Source organism: Anabrus simplex, chromosome 9, assembly GCF_040414725.1.
Source record: "Anabrus simplex isolate iqAnaSimp1 chromosome 9, ASM4041472v1, whole genome shotgun sequence".
NCBI classification, from domain to species: domain Eukaryota; kingdom Metazoa; phylum Arthropoda; class Insecta; order Orthoptera; family Tettigoniidae; genus Anabrus; species Anabrus simplex.
Genome location: NC_090273.1, coordinates 95,779,059 through 95,793,122, shown reverse-complemented (window position 1 = coordinate 95,793,122; position 14,064 = coordinate 95,779,059). Strand labels below are relative to the sequence as shown.

Sequence of the window (14,064 nt, the reverse complement as noted above, 5' to 3'; positions counted from 1 at the left end):
AGCGACATTTTGTGCATATTTCCGCTAATAATTAACGAAAATAAAGTAAAGAATCAGCTGATAAGAAAACAGAGCTTGTACAAAGTGCTTTTATTAAAAAAATTACTCCTATATTCCTAGTTTCAGACGGCTAAAATGGAATAATTTTTTTCTCCACAAAGTGGGGGGGGGGGCAACTGCCCCCCCTCGCTCCCCTTTATCGCCGCTACTGTGTGTAAGGTAAGATCCACCATTGGAATTAAATTTCTGAATCAATGAACCAACCCTGAGGTTATTAATTTTGGCTGATTATGTCAGCAGATACTGTAAAGGTTCACTGTTTTAATATTCTGTGTACTGTACTTATCTGAATGTCTCTTACTTCCTGGTTCTATACATAAATTATTACAAAATAATTGTATGATCGCACATCAAAAATATAATCAGTGTGCACAGTAATGTAAAATCAAAGACGATATTTTAAATTTATTTTTCATAATTTGTACAAAGAATTTCAAACAACATAAGGAAAAAGTCAACACTACTTGCATTAATCATGATTGAATACAATTTATTTTTCACTAACTACAAAGAATGTATTCTGTTTCATTACATTCAGTACCGTCATTCATTTTAAATTAAATTTCAATCCATATAAAAGAAACAATATAAAAATAAATAATGTATAAAACTTATAAAATAAGAAAGGAACTTATCAACAGAATGTAAAATGATAAACATATAAAAAGAGTATAAGTAAAATGTTTAAGGTACATATACAAGGTTCACTGGTGTCAAAATAACTACAAGAATAATGTTTTCCAAATTATCCACTTATAAGTGAGGTATATTTTGATGAAATCAAATCTAGCAAAAGAATAACTTGGGACATAGTATATCATGGATTACAAGTAACGAGCTTGAAAAGCTCCATTATAATATCCGTATTGACTTGAAATCAAGTCGAAAATATCTAAGAATACACTCAAATATTCTATTTAAAAATCCGCCTGTTCAACACATGTTGTTACCTTAAACTAGTACATGTTTCGTCCCCTAGGGGACATCATCAGCTAGAGTAATATACATAACATATACATGAGATACAAAAAATGAAATTTATAAAAATTGTGAGACACACGCTAAGAATCATGAGATACAAACATAACATTTAAAACTGGGTGATAAGTTTTGAACATTAAAAGTGACGTTTCAAATCCTCTTGTAGTTGAACTATGTTAGATTTTTCATTAAAAATAATCAATATTGGCAGATCCATAAAATTCTTGATTATGGACTTGGAGTCTGTTGATTACTTTAAGGTACTAAGTGTAATGGAATTTTTACATTAGTGGTGAGAATAACATTATTGTTGATTAAATCTCTACTGTGTTTAACATGTTGAATGCCCATACAAATAGCTTCTTAAAATTATTGTTGGGAAAACACTCCATAGGAATTTTGAGTTTGAACTCAATTATTCCAAACCTCAACACTGGTGAGTTCACATTTTGTGTCAGGCCTACAACAGAGGAAACACTCTTCAATCAAGGACCCACGACCCATTTTATTATCAACACATTTCATTTTGACTTCAATGAAATAACTCATCCTTTAAACTGATATTAAAATTCCTAGCTGATGATGTCCCCTACGGGATGAAACATACGAAGGTCGATCAAATATAAATGGGATTTTTGTTCCTGAACATCAACAGTTGGTAGGACTGGCCCTATGCTTCTGCTGTGCTTAGGCAGGACCCTTAGGAGAGGGGAGAGTGTGCTGTTAGATATTTGCCGCCATTTCGTCAGTAACGCTCACGATGTCGGAGCAACAGGTGCACCCCTCCAATGCACAATGCATAATTATAAAATTTCTTGCTCGTAAAGGAGTTACAGCGGCAGAAATTTGCCAGAGATTGACTGCACAGTTCAGTGATCAAACATTGTCAAGGATGCGTGTGTTTGTCTGGCATGAAAAGTTCAAGGAAGGACGAGAACATGTGGAAAATCAGCAACACTATTGTCGTACTCGGACCAGCATTACAGACGAAAACATTCTTGCGGTTTAAGACAATACTGATGACGATCGACGTGCATGAGGCATGAGTGACGAACAATCAATGATGCTTACTACTGTGAGCTGCTGAACAAGGCGAGGGTTGTACATCACCGCAAAAGACGAGACCAACTGATTCGACAGGTCATCCTCCTCCACGACAATGTGCGACCCCATACTGCAGCTCTAATAGGAAATGCACTAGACTACACTTGATCATCCTCCTTACAGCCTGTACTTATCGCCCTGCGATTTCCATTTGTTCAAACCGCTTAAAGAATCTCTAGGAGGGCAACGATTTGAAGATGACAAGAGTGTGGAAGACTTTGTGTGCAATTGGCTGGTGCCACGACTCTGTTCTTTTTACGATGAGGGCATCAAAAAGCTGCTCACATGCTGTGACAAATGTATTTCCAAAGCAAGCAGCTATGTGGAAAAATAAATTGAAATTGCCTTGTGTTTTTCAATAAATGAATTTAAATAAAATCCTGTTTATATTTGATCCGCCCTCATATACTAGTTTAAGGTAACAACATGTACTGAACAGGTGGATCCTTAAATAGAATATCTGAGTGTATTCTTAAATATTTTCAACTTGATATCATGGATTTACAAACAAACAAATTAAGCAAAAAAAATCTTAGGTACTTTAGAGAAAAAAGGGTCTGAAAATTTTTAGTGTTTCATAGCCAATATCTGCTCTCAGAGCAAGATAAATGTATTTAAAATGATGTACGGGGTTTGTGAAGAGTATCTAGAATAGCTCTGTAGGGGAATGTAATATTAGTTTTACGTCCCACTAATTACTTTTATGGCTTCCCAGAGATGCCAAGGTACCAGAATGTTGTCCCGCATAAGTTCTTATGCATACCAATAAATCTACCAACACGAGGCTACTCATTTGAGCACCTTCAGATACAACCAGACTGAGCCAGCACTGAAACTGCCAAGTTGGACGCAGAAGGACAGTGCTCTACCAATTGAGCTGCTCAGTCCAGCTACTGCAATGTGAAAATGTAAAAATAAAAACCTCAAAACTGACTTAATGTATTTTGCTTGTAAACAAACGATATATTCTTGACTTTGACTGGCAAGCACTATGAGTGAAATGATATATGGACACAAAAAAATACTGACATAAAGATAAAAGATTTGTCTGACAAGTTGAAGATATGTTGAGCAATCCACTTGCTAACATGAACTTAAGAAAATCAGATTTCTATTGTTCTACTCTTATTATTCTACAGTAATGGTGTACTTCCAGGGAAGCAGACAAGGTCAAATAATAATAACAACAACAACAACAACAAATAATAATAATAATAATAATAATAATAATAATAATAATAATAATAATAATAATAATAATAATAATAATAATAATAATAATAATAATAATAATAATAATAATATAGTGATGATGATGATGAAATTGCAATTTATCTCATTTCATAGAGCATAAACTCAAAAGACTATTATGTCCCTTATTTTACTTTTGGTGACCTTCAAAGTAACAGGTTATAGCCTTTATATCTAATCCTTTAGCCCTTATGGACACTAATCAGCTCTGCTACAGAACGATTCGCCTTACAAGGGGTGGTTGGAAACAATGTGAACTGGGTATATGAGCATTACAGGTTTGGTCATACTAATAAAAAATTTGAAAAAATAATTCACTATTTCATGCAGTTTTCATTTTATCAGCTGCTGAAGTTAGCCAATCAGATTACTTTGCAGGTGAATTCAAATGGGTATTGCAAGGCAGTGTTGCTAAATCTGCACCTGGCTTAAGACTGGCTTGGGAGCCATACTGAGAAATCAACATCAAACATCAGCCGGTGTCACTGTAGCGTACTTAGTATGGTCAACTCAGAGGTCCATATTCAAATCCCTCCCCTGGTGTAGTTTTGTTTTCTTTTCTTCGATTGGTGCTATCAAGCTGGTTGTAAGCCACGTGCAGTGTTAGCAACATCACCTCGCAAAGCCCATTTGCATTCACCCGCAAAGCAATCTGATTAGCTAACATCAGCTGATAAAATGACAACAGCACGAGATATCTAATTTTTTTTAAAATTATTTGTCAGTACCTTCTTTTATGTAAGCAGAGATGCTGAGATGTACCATAGGTAATAATAAAAATAATAATAATAATAACAATAATAACAACTACAACTGCTGGTACAAATGGTAGAACCATTGGCAGGAGGTTATTCAGCATGAGGATATAATGTAAAGTTAGGAAAAAACTTGATGGATAAATCAGTACACATAAGCCAGCTTCAGTGATAGGGTCATATAAGGTGAATGGAGGACATGGTACCTAGGAGAATAATGGACCCAGTAATGGAAGGTACAGAAGCACTGTGAGACCAAGGCGATGATGGTTAGATTCAGGATTTTATGATCTGAAGATAAGAGTAATGGAATAAAGGGGGAAGGTATACCCGTCAAGTAAGGGTCAGAAGGTCAGTGCCTCAACCCTCTGAGCCACTCAGCCCAGCTATAGAGGATTGTGAAGACGTTTAGTTAAATCACAGACTTGCAAAATGAATGCTGAAAGGCGTAACAGTCATTAATGAAGATGTGTTGTACAAAGCAGAGTGGCTGCACATGTTAATACGCTACGGGTATGGAGCAAAGCTCTATATTCGGAAGACAATTGGGTTTGAATCCCATCGTCGGCTGTCCTGAGAATGGTTTTCTGTGGTTTCTTATTTTCACTTCCATGAAAATGCTGGGACAGTTCTATTAATAGGCCACAGCAGATTCCTTCTACCTCCTTACCCAATTTCATTCACCATCATTCATTTCATCTTCATTAGCTCTTCTCGACTGAGGATGGTGACAGAAAGGGCATCTGACTGTAAAAACAAGCCATTTATCATCTCACCTCACTCCTAACCCCATATCAGGAAATGGAACTAAAGGTAGACATACATACATATACGTGTATGAATATGTCCGCTAGGTCATCAGTCCAAATTTTGGTTGAATCCTCAAACAGCACCTCAAATAGAAAAACTGCAAAAATCGATGGTGGCACCATAACGATTAAGGTAGTTTGCCACTGCTTTCCTCTGTATTTATGTACGTCGTCATCAACAGCAACTCATGTCTGAGTATATTCTTCAGCAGTTTACATTTTCACACTCGCAATGCTTTGTGAATATATTTCATATGACTTAGTAGCCCAACCTTGGCATAATACATACATCCATATTTGAAAATGGCGTATGGCTTTTTAGTGCCAGGAGTGACTGAGGACATGTTCGTCTCGCCAGGTGCAGGTCTTTTAATTTGATGCCTGTAGGCGACCTGTGTGCCATAAAGAGGAGAAATAATGATGAAGACGACACGTACACCCAGTCACCGTGCCAGCAAAATTAACCAATGATGGTTAAAATTCCTCACCCTGCCGGGAATCGAACCTAGGACCCCTGTGACCAAAGGCCAGCACGCTAACCATTTAGCCATGGAGCCGGACACAACCACTTGAACTAAACTGCAAACTTAGTACGTACATACATCAGTTACTGTGTTTGAAGAGTAGTGAGCATCATGCAATTCTCTAACAGAATAATGTCTTCTTTCTACATGTTTTATGCAATCTGCCCAAGCAGAAGTTGTACTGTGTTGCTTCCGATTGCCTCGTTGTGTGTCTATCAATATCTGCTCTTCAGCTCTTTGATCGGTAGCAATGTGGTGCCAATATCTCGAAAATGGTTGGTTTTAGGGCCTTAAAACGTGGTTTTTGGTTTCTCAGCGGGACATATTGAGATTTGTTCCTTGCATCGCATGACTTAAAATGAGCTTTGTCTCGTTCTTCTATGACAAATTCAATTTTTGTCTACATTAACCTATGCTATTGGGCAAAGGGCTGAAGTCTAGGACAGAAGCTGAATTTTGAAAAATCCTTTCTTAGTGTACCAATAAGGCAAAAGACGAACCTATGTCCCAAATTTCAGCTTTCTAGGTTTTTTGTATCTGGCTTTTAGATACACAGAATTTCATACACCAGAATTCAGTAACTATCATATAACAAATACCGTATTATAATTAAAATCATTTTTCTGACCAATCCTTGATACTGAAGACGTGTTTCGACCACATCCACATAAATCACATGGAATGATGAGGGCGGGGCTGAGCTTGACGAAGCTTCCGTGCTTGTCATTTAGCCTCTTCATGTCTATGTCATTACTCTTCTAACACAGTAACTGATGTATGTATGTATGTATGTATGTATGTATGTATGTATGTATGTATGTATGTATGACATATGCCCAAAAGAAATATAATTACCTCAGTTGGTTCAAAGCAAAATTTTAATGCTTCCAAAACACAAAATAAGGGAATGAAGCCTGGTCTACCCTGCTCCTAGCACTCCTGCAGGATGATTGCCAAGATTTTTCTAGATCACTGAGGAACAGGGAACTGTCTACCACATACTTCAAATATTTTTCATTGGGGTCCATTAGACCTTGCCATATGACATGGATTTCATGGACAATCCACACTTTTATAAAGCAAGAAGAACGTCTGGGCTGAAAAGACTAAAGCTTGTGATATTTTATTGTAGTTATTCACAAGTTTTGAAAGTCAACTTTAGATCATTTGAAAATTGGATGAGAGTTTTCTTTGACCAGGTTGTAAAACTGAAATTGAAATGAAAATGAAATATTTCTTTGGCAGACACAAAGGCTGAAAATTTTGAAAATATGAAATCCAACAAGAAATGGGTACAGAAGCTTTCTTTCCTTATTGTGTTTCTGGACAACAGTAGCCGATTCTGAACTGGTCAAAATTGTAGGGTATTATTTCTCTCTTCTTGGGCATAACACAGTTGATTTCCCTGACCACTGGAAAGAAGAAATTAACAGATCAACAGTAACATCTACAAGTACAATGCAATTGTGAGTTTCAGAAGGCTCATTCAAAATCAACAAAATTATTTTCTTATGCTCTTGACTGTTGAGAAGTACATGTGGTATACAAACACTTAGTGCCTTGACAGCACACATTTTGTACATGTTCTCATCATTAAATGAAGTTAATACACTACATGGGTACTAACATTATTTTCTATAATTGCTTCATTATATTAGCAGTACTAATACGTAAACTGTCCTAGTTTTGGACTTTTGAATTATGGCAACCCTATAAATGTGTCATCCACATCACAATAAAATAAGTGTGCTGTGAAAGGGTTAAGTAACCTTATTTTCTACATTGCCTCTTCAGCTTGACATTAATACTTCTGAGGTGTGTTGCCATCATATTTGGGAATACAGATGTTTGATGTTCAGTAAATCACTGACTTTAATTACTTTACTCCAAATGTTCAATGATGTATATGCAAGAGGTGGTTTTCAAACATAATTATATACAACATACATTAACATCTTACCAACTCTATTTTTGTCATGCTAGTAAATATTTTACACACATTTGCCACAAACAAGGGTAGCCTTTCCATGAACACCAACACAATACTGATGGTACCACTCATTACACACATCACATCTAATCCAGTCAGCTTTCAAAGATGTTGTTGGCATTCCTGACATCTGTCCACAAAAGTTGCACTTTTTCTTCACCTGTATGACAGGATAGATTGAAATATCACCATTCCTAGAAATATTCTCTCCAGTTTCAACCTTAATACCAGACACTACACTGGAAGTCATTGGAACTTCTTGAAACTGTTCCATCTCAATTTCCTCTTCCTCTTCATCCTCTTTTCTTGGAGGATCAGGAGATGGAACAGCAACTGGCATTGGAACTATTTCAGACTTCACAGTTTGTACTGAAAACCCATTATTAAGTATAGCTCGTCTATTGAAAGGAAATATACCTAAACTAGCAAAACCAGGAACTGAATTCTCCACAGTAGCTGCTTTGTCCCATGCTTCTGCAAGGACAGGACCAAAGTGTTCCTTCGTCATAGTCTGTTCTGGATTGTCATAACACCACTGTCTTGCAGCCTGCTTGTATGCAGTCCTAAGAGCCTTAAAGAACGCCTTGTCCATTGGATGTAGGGCTCGTGTTGTATGTCTTGGCAGACAGACACAAATAATGTTGTTTTGTAAACAAAATTCAATAACAGGCAAGGATTTAGAGTAGGAATTATGTCCATCAAGAAGTAATAAAACAGTCCCATCACTGGGTTTGTACTTTGCAAAGTGGTCTAACCACCAAAGAAGAGTCTCTTCATTCATGCAACCATTACTAGTCATAAACACATCAGCACCAGGAGGCAAACCATCTGTGATATCCCTCTGGTGCCAAAGTCCTTTGAATATAACAACAGGTGGAACAAACACTCCAGAAGCATTACAACAAGACAGTACCGTAACAGTTTCATCTTTAGAAATATTGCAATCTCCATCAGCAGTGCTTATGATGTCCAGTTCATTAGAAAGCAAAAACTTTGATTCACCAACATTATAAATATAACCTGGCTGATCTTTAAGATTATATTCCTCAATGACGTTTTCTACAATATCATAAAATTTGTCCAACCATTCTCTAGTAAGTCTGTCAACCAGTGGTTGTTGATCAGGTCTCTTGACTACTAGAGATGGGTTGCGCGTCAGAAAACCATGCAACCAATCAGCACCAGCCATTTTATGCTCAGAGTCAAAACGATGAGGAACACCCATCAATTCAGCATATTTATAAGCAGATCGTCTAATGTCAGAGCGAGTCAAAGTGAAACCTCGCTTCATAAGAATCTGAAGTCGAACAGCTAAAGCTTGCTCTTGCTCATTGTTGAAAACTGTCCCCAAGTGAGTGCGTGGAATAGGGCTGGGACGTATCTTCTTGACTCGACGTCGGAGGGTTTCAAAGGGTACGTTGTACTGCTGAGCAGCATCACGAATGGTGCAACCTTCTTCTATAACAGCTGACACGGCTCTCTCCATACATCGTGGCTGCCACTGTAGGAGCCTCTTCTTTGGAGGTTTCTATCAAAGGAAGACAATAATAATGTGTAAGTACAATAATACTGTCATATCCGATATAATTTTGAAGATACAAAGACTCTTTCCATACACCATGGCTGCCACTGCAGGAGCCTCTTCTTTAGAGGTTTCTATCAGAGGAAGACAATGATAATGTGTAAGTACAATAATACTGTCATATCTGTTATAATTTTGAAGATATAAAGGCTCTCTCCACACATCGTAGCTGCCACTGCAGGAGCTTCTTCTTTGGAGGTTTCTATTAAAGGAAGACAATGATAATGTGTGAGTACAATAATACTGTCATATCTGATATAATTTTGAAGATATACAGGCTCTCTCCATACATCACAGCTGCCACTGCAGGAGCCTCTTCTTTGGAGGTTTCTATCAAACACAATGATAATGAGTGAGTACAACAATGTTGTCATACCTGATATAATTTTGAAGGTTTACAGGGTACCAATAATTATAACAGAATAAATAATCAATTTAAAATGAGAAAAATAAAATGGAATACCATAAAAATGATAAAATTCTCTCCAGGATTTTATATCCCTTTCTTCCCTGCTCTCATAATGTCCATTTTCACAAGAGCAACAAATTAGGAAGGGATGATACTGTAGGTGACATCTAAAAACACAGATGCCTCCCAGATGTACTAGCTCTTGTGAGCGAACTCACTGTATGCACGAGATATTTTGCTTGCTAATCACAATGTAATGGTAAAAGTAAACCACGGTCATAACAAATTTCTGTGTACCTCAATAGCATCTGAACTTTATTGAAATCATCGCGTCCCTAAACCAAACACCATGAACATTAATTACCCTTTCATATGCCAGTATTTAATGTCATCTGAACACGTATTATCAGGAGGACAAGATTAAATGAATGAATTGAAATAAGTTCAACTTTTCAAAAAGAAATTAAAACTAGGCACAAATTGCAAAAGCCAAATAATGAACAAAGATTGTTTATTTTAAATTTAAAATGACCATGAATATGATTCTAAAAACCTACACACAGTCCATGATAAAGATAAGGGAGAGATTAAAAGAGAATTAACTTTCCTAAACTTGCTTTTGAATTATAATTCAAATGATACTGTAGCTGATATCTAAAAACACAGCAAAGATATAGATTTGCCTCCCAGATGTGCTAGCTCTTATGAGTGAACTCAATGTATGCTTGAGATATTTCGCTTGCTAATACTGTAATCACATTGTAAAGGTAAAAGTAAACCACAGTCACAATAAATTTCTATGTACTTGAAACAAAGGAGGAAGATTTTGGAGGGTACACGGTATCATAAAAACCTGACATGATAAAAAAACTGAGGTCATATTTTCATCCCCACCCAAATATTAGCAGAAAAACAAGCCTCACATCTAAGTCAACAAAAACTCTGGGGAACAATTTTAAACTTATTTTCCATTGACTTCAATTTTTATGCTGATTTTTACTAAAACATACATCCTGATTTTGAATCTGCAATCAGTTTTCTTGTATAACATCGGATATTTTCTCTATCGCTTATCTCCTTGCGATAGGCATGCTGATTTTAAAATGACGTTTGTTTTTTTTCTATCATATCAAGTTTTTTCTGTCACATCTTCAAGCGATTTTTACGATCTGATATCAAACCAGGTGATTCAGACATTCTACATGAGCAATTGTTCATAGAAAAAATATATTATATTCTCACCTTTGCACTTGAAACTGGGGCTCATGAAGCAGTACGTGAAAGCTCTGAAAACTGAAGGAGACTGTTTCAAGTATCACCTTACTGCATTTCCTCGCCTGTCATATGAAAAAATAAAGGCTGGTGGGTTTGATGGTCCAAAGATTTGATGGCTGATCAGAGATCCACATTTCATTAGGACATTGATAGAAATGGAAAGAAATGCTTGGTTATCATTCAAGGCCATTGTCATGAACTTTCTTGGAAATACACGAGCGGAGAATTACACTGAAATCGTCCAGAAACTCTTGGACTCATCAAAAAGGCCTGGATGCAACATGAGAATTAAGGTGCATTTTCTGCATAGCCACCTAGATACGTTCCCCAAAAATCTTGGTATCACCAGTGATGAACATGGTGAACGATTCCAACAAGATTTGAAGGTCATGGACGCAGGCTATCAGGGTAGATGGGATCAACATATGCTGGCTGACTACTGCTGGAGTAGATTCACAATTAAGTATTTATTTATTTTCCACCTAGTCGATACAAAAAAATATTCTAAGACCCGTACTGCATGGAATTAACCTTGATTCAAAGTTTAAACCTTTGAAATGCCATGGAAAAAAAATTATTTCCAAAATGTATCCAACAAGGTGCATTTACAGTATTAAAATTCACAATACAGTATTCGGAGGGATTGTCCACAGATTTCACACTCCAGGAAAAACTATAAGTGCAAATTTTTGCCAGAAGTGGAATGAATTGGATAAGATTTTATACATAGAAGTACAGTAAAACCTTATTAATTCGAAGTCGTTGGGATGCAAAAATCGGACTTCAAATTACGTGATTTTGAATTAACCGCCAAATCTTAATTCAGAAATGCCAACCCTTGCCACATCAAAAAATATTCTAAGACCCGTACTGCATGGAATTAACCTTGATTCAAAGTTTAAACCTTTGAAATGCCATGGAAAAAAAATTATTTCCAAAATGTATCCAACAAGGTGCATTTACAGTATTAAAATTCACAATACAGTATTCACTTGGATAACACACTGACAAACATAACCTCACGCAACGAAAGAAAAGAAAAAAAAAAAAAGCATGATTCAAAGACGAGGAGAAATCTAACCTGGGATTACTCTTGCTATTTGGTGTTACACCATTACTCACGTGTTAGGTTCAATCTAACAAATGGAAAAATGATCAAAAACAGGTTGGAAACTTATAAAAACCAAATTTGTCAATAGGCCTTTTAAAAAACTTAAAAATTTGAAAAATAGACCATTGAAAACAAATTATAAAATGGAATATAAGAAAGATGATCAGTCTCAAACATGTTATAGGCCTATAAAACAGTCGCTTTTATTCTTGAGCATCTTGTGGATTTTCTTGTTCATGGCACTGAAAGCATGTGATAACTGTAGTTGCAGTGTGCTTCTTACAAACAGCGTGACGGCAGCTACCACACCTGGCTTGAATGAAACGGTTTTTCCATAGTAGACAGTAGGCACATCTAATTTTAGGTCCATCTTCACGAGGTTCTGGGTCTTTTATCTTGGTAACATATCTTATCTTCTGTCGTAGTGTAACTGACAAATTTGTCAATGATGAGCGTTTTGTCATGTGAGGAAGTGCAAGTTCTCTAGCTAGCTCAGGCAAATATTTTCGTCTAGGCAAAAGAGTGCCTGTGTTGGCCTTCAAAATTATTTGGCCGTTTATGGCTCCAATGTTTAGCAAAGAACAGAACACTGTCAGCGGCCACCTGTTGCTGACTCTGGTGATGCAGTATTCAGTTTTCATGCGGTCGACCACATCAACACCCCCTTTAGTTATGTTGTAGAACGTGATCAGTTCTGGCTTTAGCTAGTCACCAGATTCTTCATTAATAAGACCTTGTTTGTGCATTGTTGAGTCAACCAAGACATTTTTTCCCTTTTTTGGCATGTAAGATGCATGATATAGATGTTGATTCCCATAGGGAATCTGAAATATTTGTCCTGAATGAGTAAATTTATAATACCAATATAAATGGTCCGTTATTGGACATTATATATTTTCCAGCTAACTCATTCTTGGTTGCCAGCGTTTCGCCCTCGTGTGCTAGGGTGGGCTCATCAGTTGGTACCTAGCACACCTACCAATACGCTGCCTAGTGCATACCGCGGAGGCCACTGCGTAGGCTAACTGGAGCCACCGGCAGTGATCAAAAACAGGTTAGAAACTTATAAAAACCAAATTTGTCAATAGGCCTTTTAAAAAACTTTAAAATTTGAAAAATAGACCATTGAAAACAAATTATACCGTTGTCTCATCACTGGCACTGCCAGTGGCTCCAGTTAGCCTACGCAGTGGCCTCCACGGTATGCACTAGCCAGCGTATTGGTAGGTGTGCTAGGTACCAACTGATGAGCCCACCCTAGCACACGAGGACGAAACGCTGGCAACCAAGAATGAGTTAGCTGGAAAATTTATAATGTCCAATAACGGACCATTTATATTGGTATTATGTAAGATGCAACCATGCATTGGTTAGGGTCCTTTGAAAAAGCAAACAAAGTGCTATTTACTGGGCGTTCACATAGGTTAGTACTGAGCTCTAGTGGCAGTTGGGGCTTGTTTTTACGCAGAGCACTGACAACAGTCAATCTATGGTTTACATATAGAATATGTACAGGAATATTCATAAAATAGTTATTCATGTTAACATTTTGTCCAGATTTGTCAATTGACTTGGTTAAGCATTTTACAACACTTACAACATTGTTAGAGACATTAAATTCTCCATGTGGCTGTTTGCCAGGATATATTTCTAAATTATTGGTTAAAAAAAAAGTTCTAGCATCAACTAGTGCATAGATTTTAATCCCATATTTTGCGGGTTTGTTAGCTATATACTGTCTGAATTTGCACTGCCCCCTAAATGCCTCAAGCATTTCATCTAGGGTGACAAGCTCCCGAACATTATAAGTTTCCTGGCATTTTTTTACAAACACCTCAAAAACTTGTCTTATTGGTGCTATATTGTCCTTAGCCAGACGCACTGGTCTTGTTCTTTTTTATCAAATCTTATAGCCTGGATAAATGTTCAAAAGCACTTTTTTGACATTGTCACTACAGAAAACTCTGCAGCTGAACCATCGTCTGCCTATAACTCATCTAAGTTCAAATGGTTGGCTTTTTTCACACCAGCCAAATACAAAATACACATAAAAGCTTGTATTTCACAAAAATCAGTTTGAGAACATTCCTTAGCGCCATTTGCATAATTCTGACTCATCAGCGTCAACTGTTCATTTGTACATAGTACAATATCATATACTAAATTGTCGGGAAAAAAATAATTTCTATGACTCGTATCCTGTTTTAGTGTTA

At 36.7% G+C, this 14,064-nt stretch overlaps 1 protein-coding gene across 4 annotated transcripts in view; it reads right to left on the bottom strand.

The window, feature by feature from the left end:
- Nucleotides 1-7,466: 7,466 nt before the first annotated feature.
- Nucleotides 7,467-14,064, bottom strand: part of LOC136880954 (uncharacterized) — a 51,106-nt gene continuing 44,508 nt past the window's right edge. For all 4 annotated transcript variants that reach the window (XM_067153500.2, XM_067153501.2, XM_068229215.1 and 1 more), the window contains one exon: nucleotides 7,467-9,002. In XM_067153500.2, the coding sequence (XP_067009601.1) occupies nucleotides 7,476-9,002 (1,527 nt within the window). In that variant the 3' untranslated portion in view covers nucleotides 7,467-7,475. The remainder of the gene's footprint in view (nucleotides 9,003-14,064) is intronic.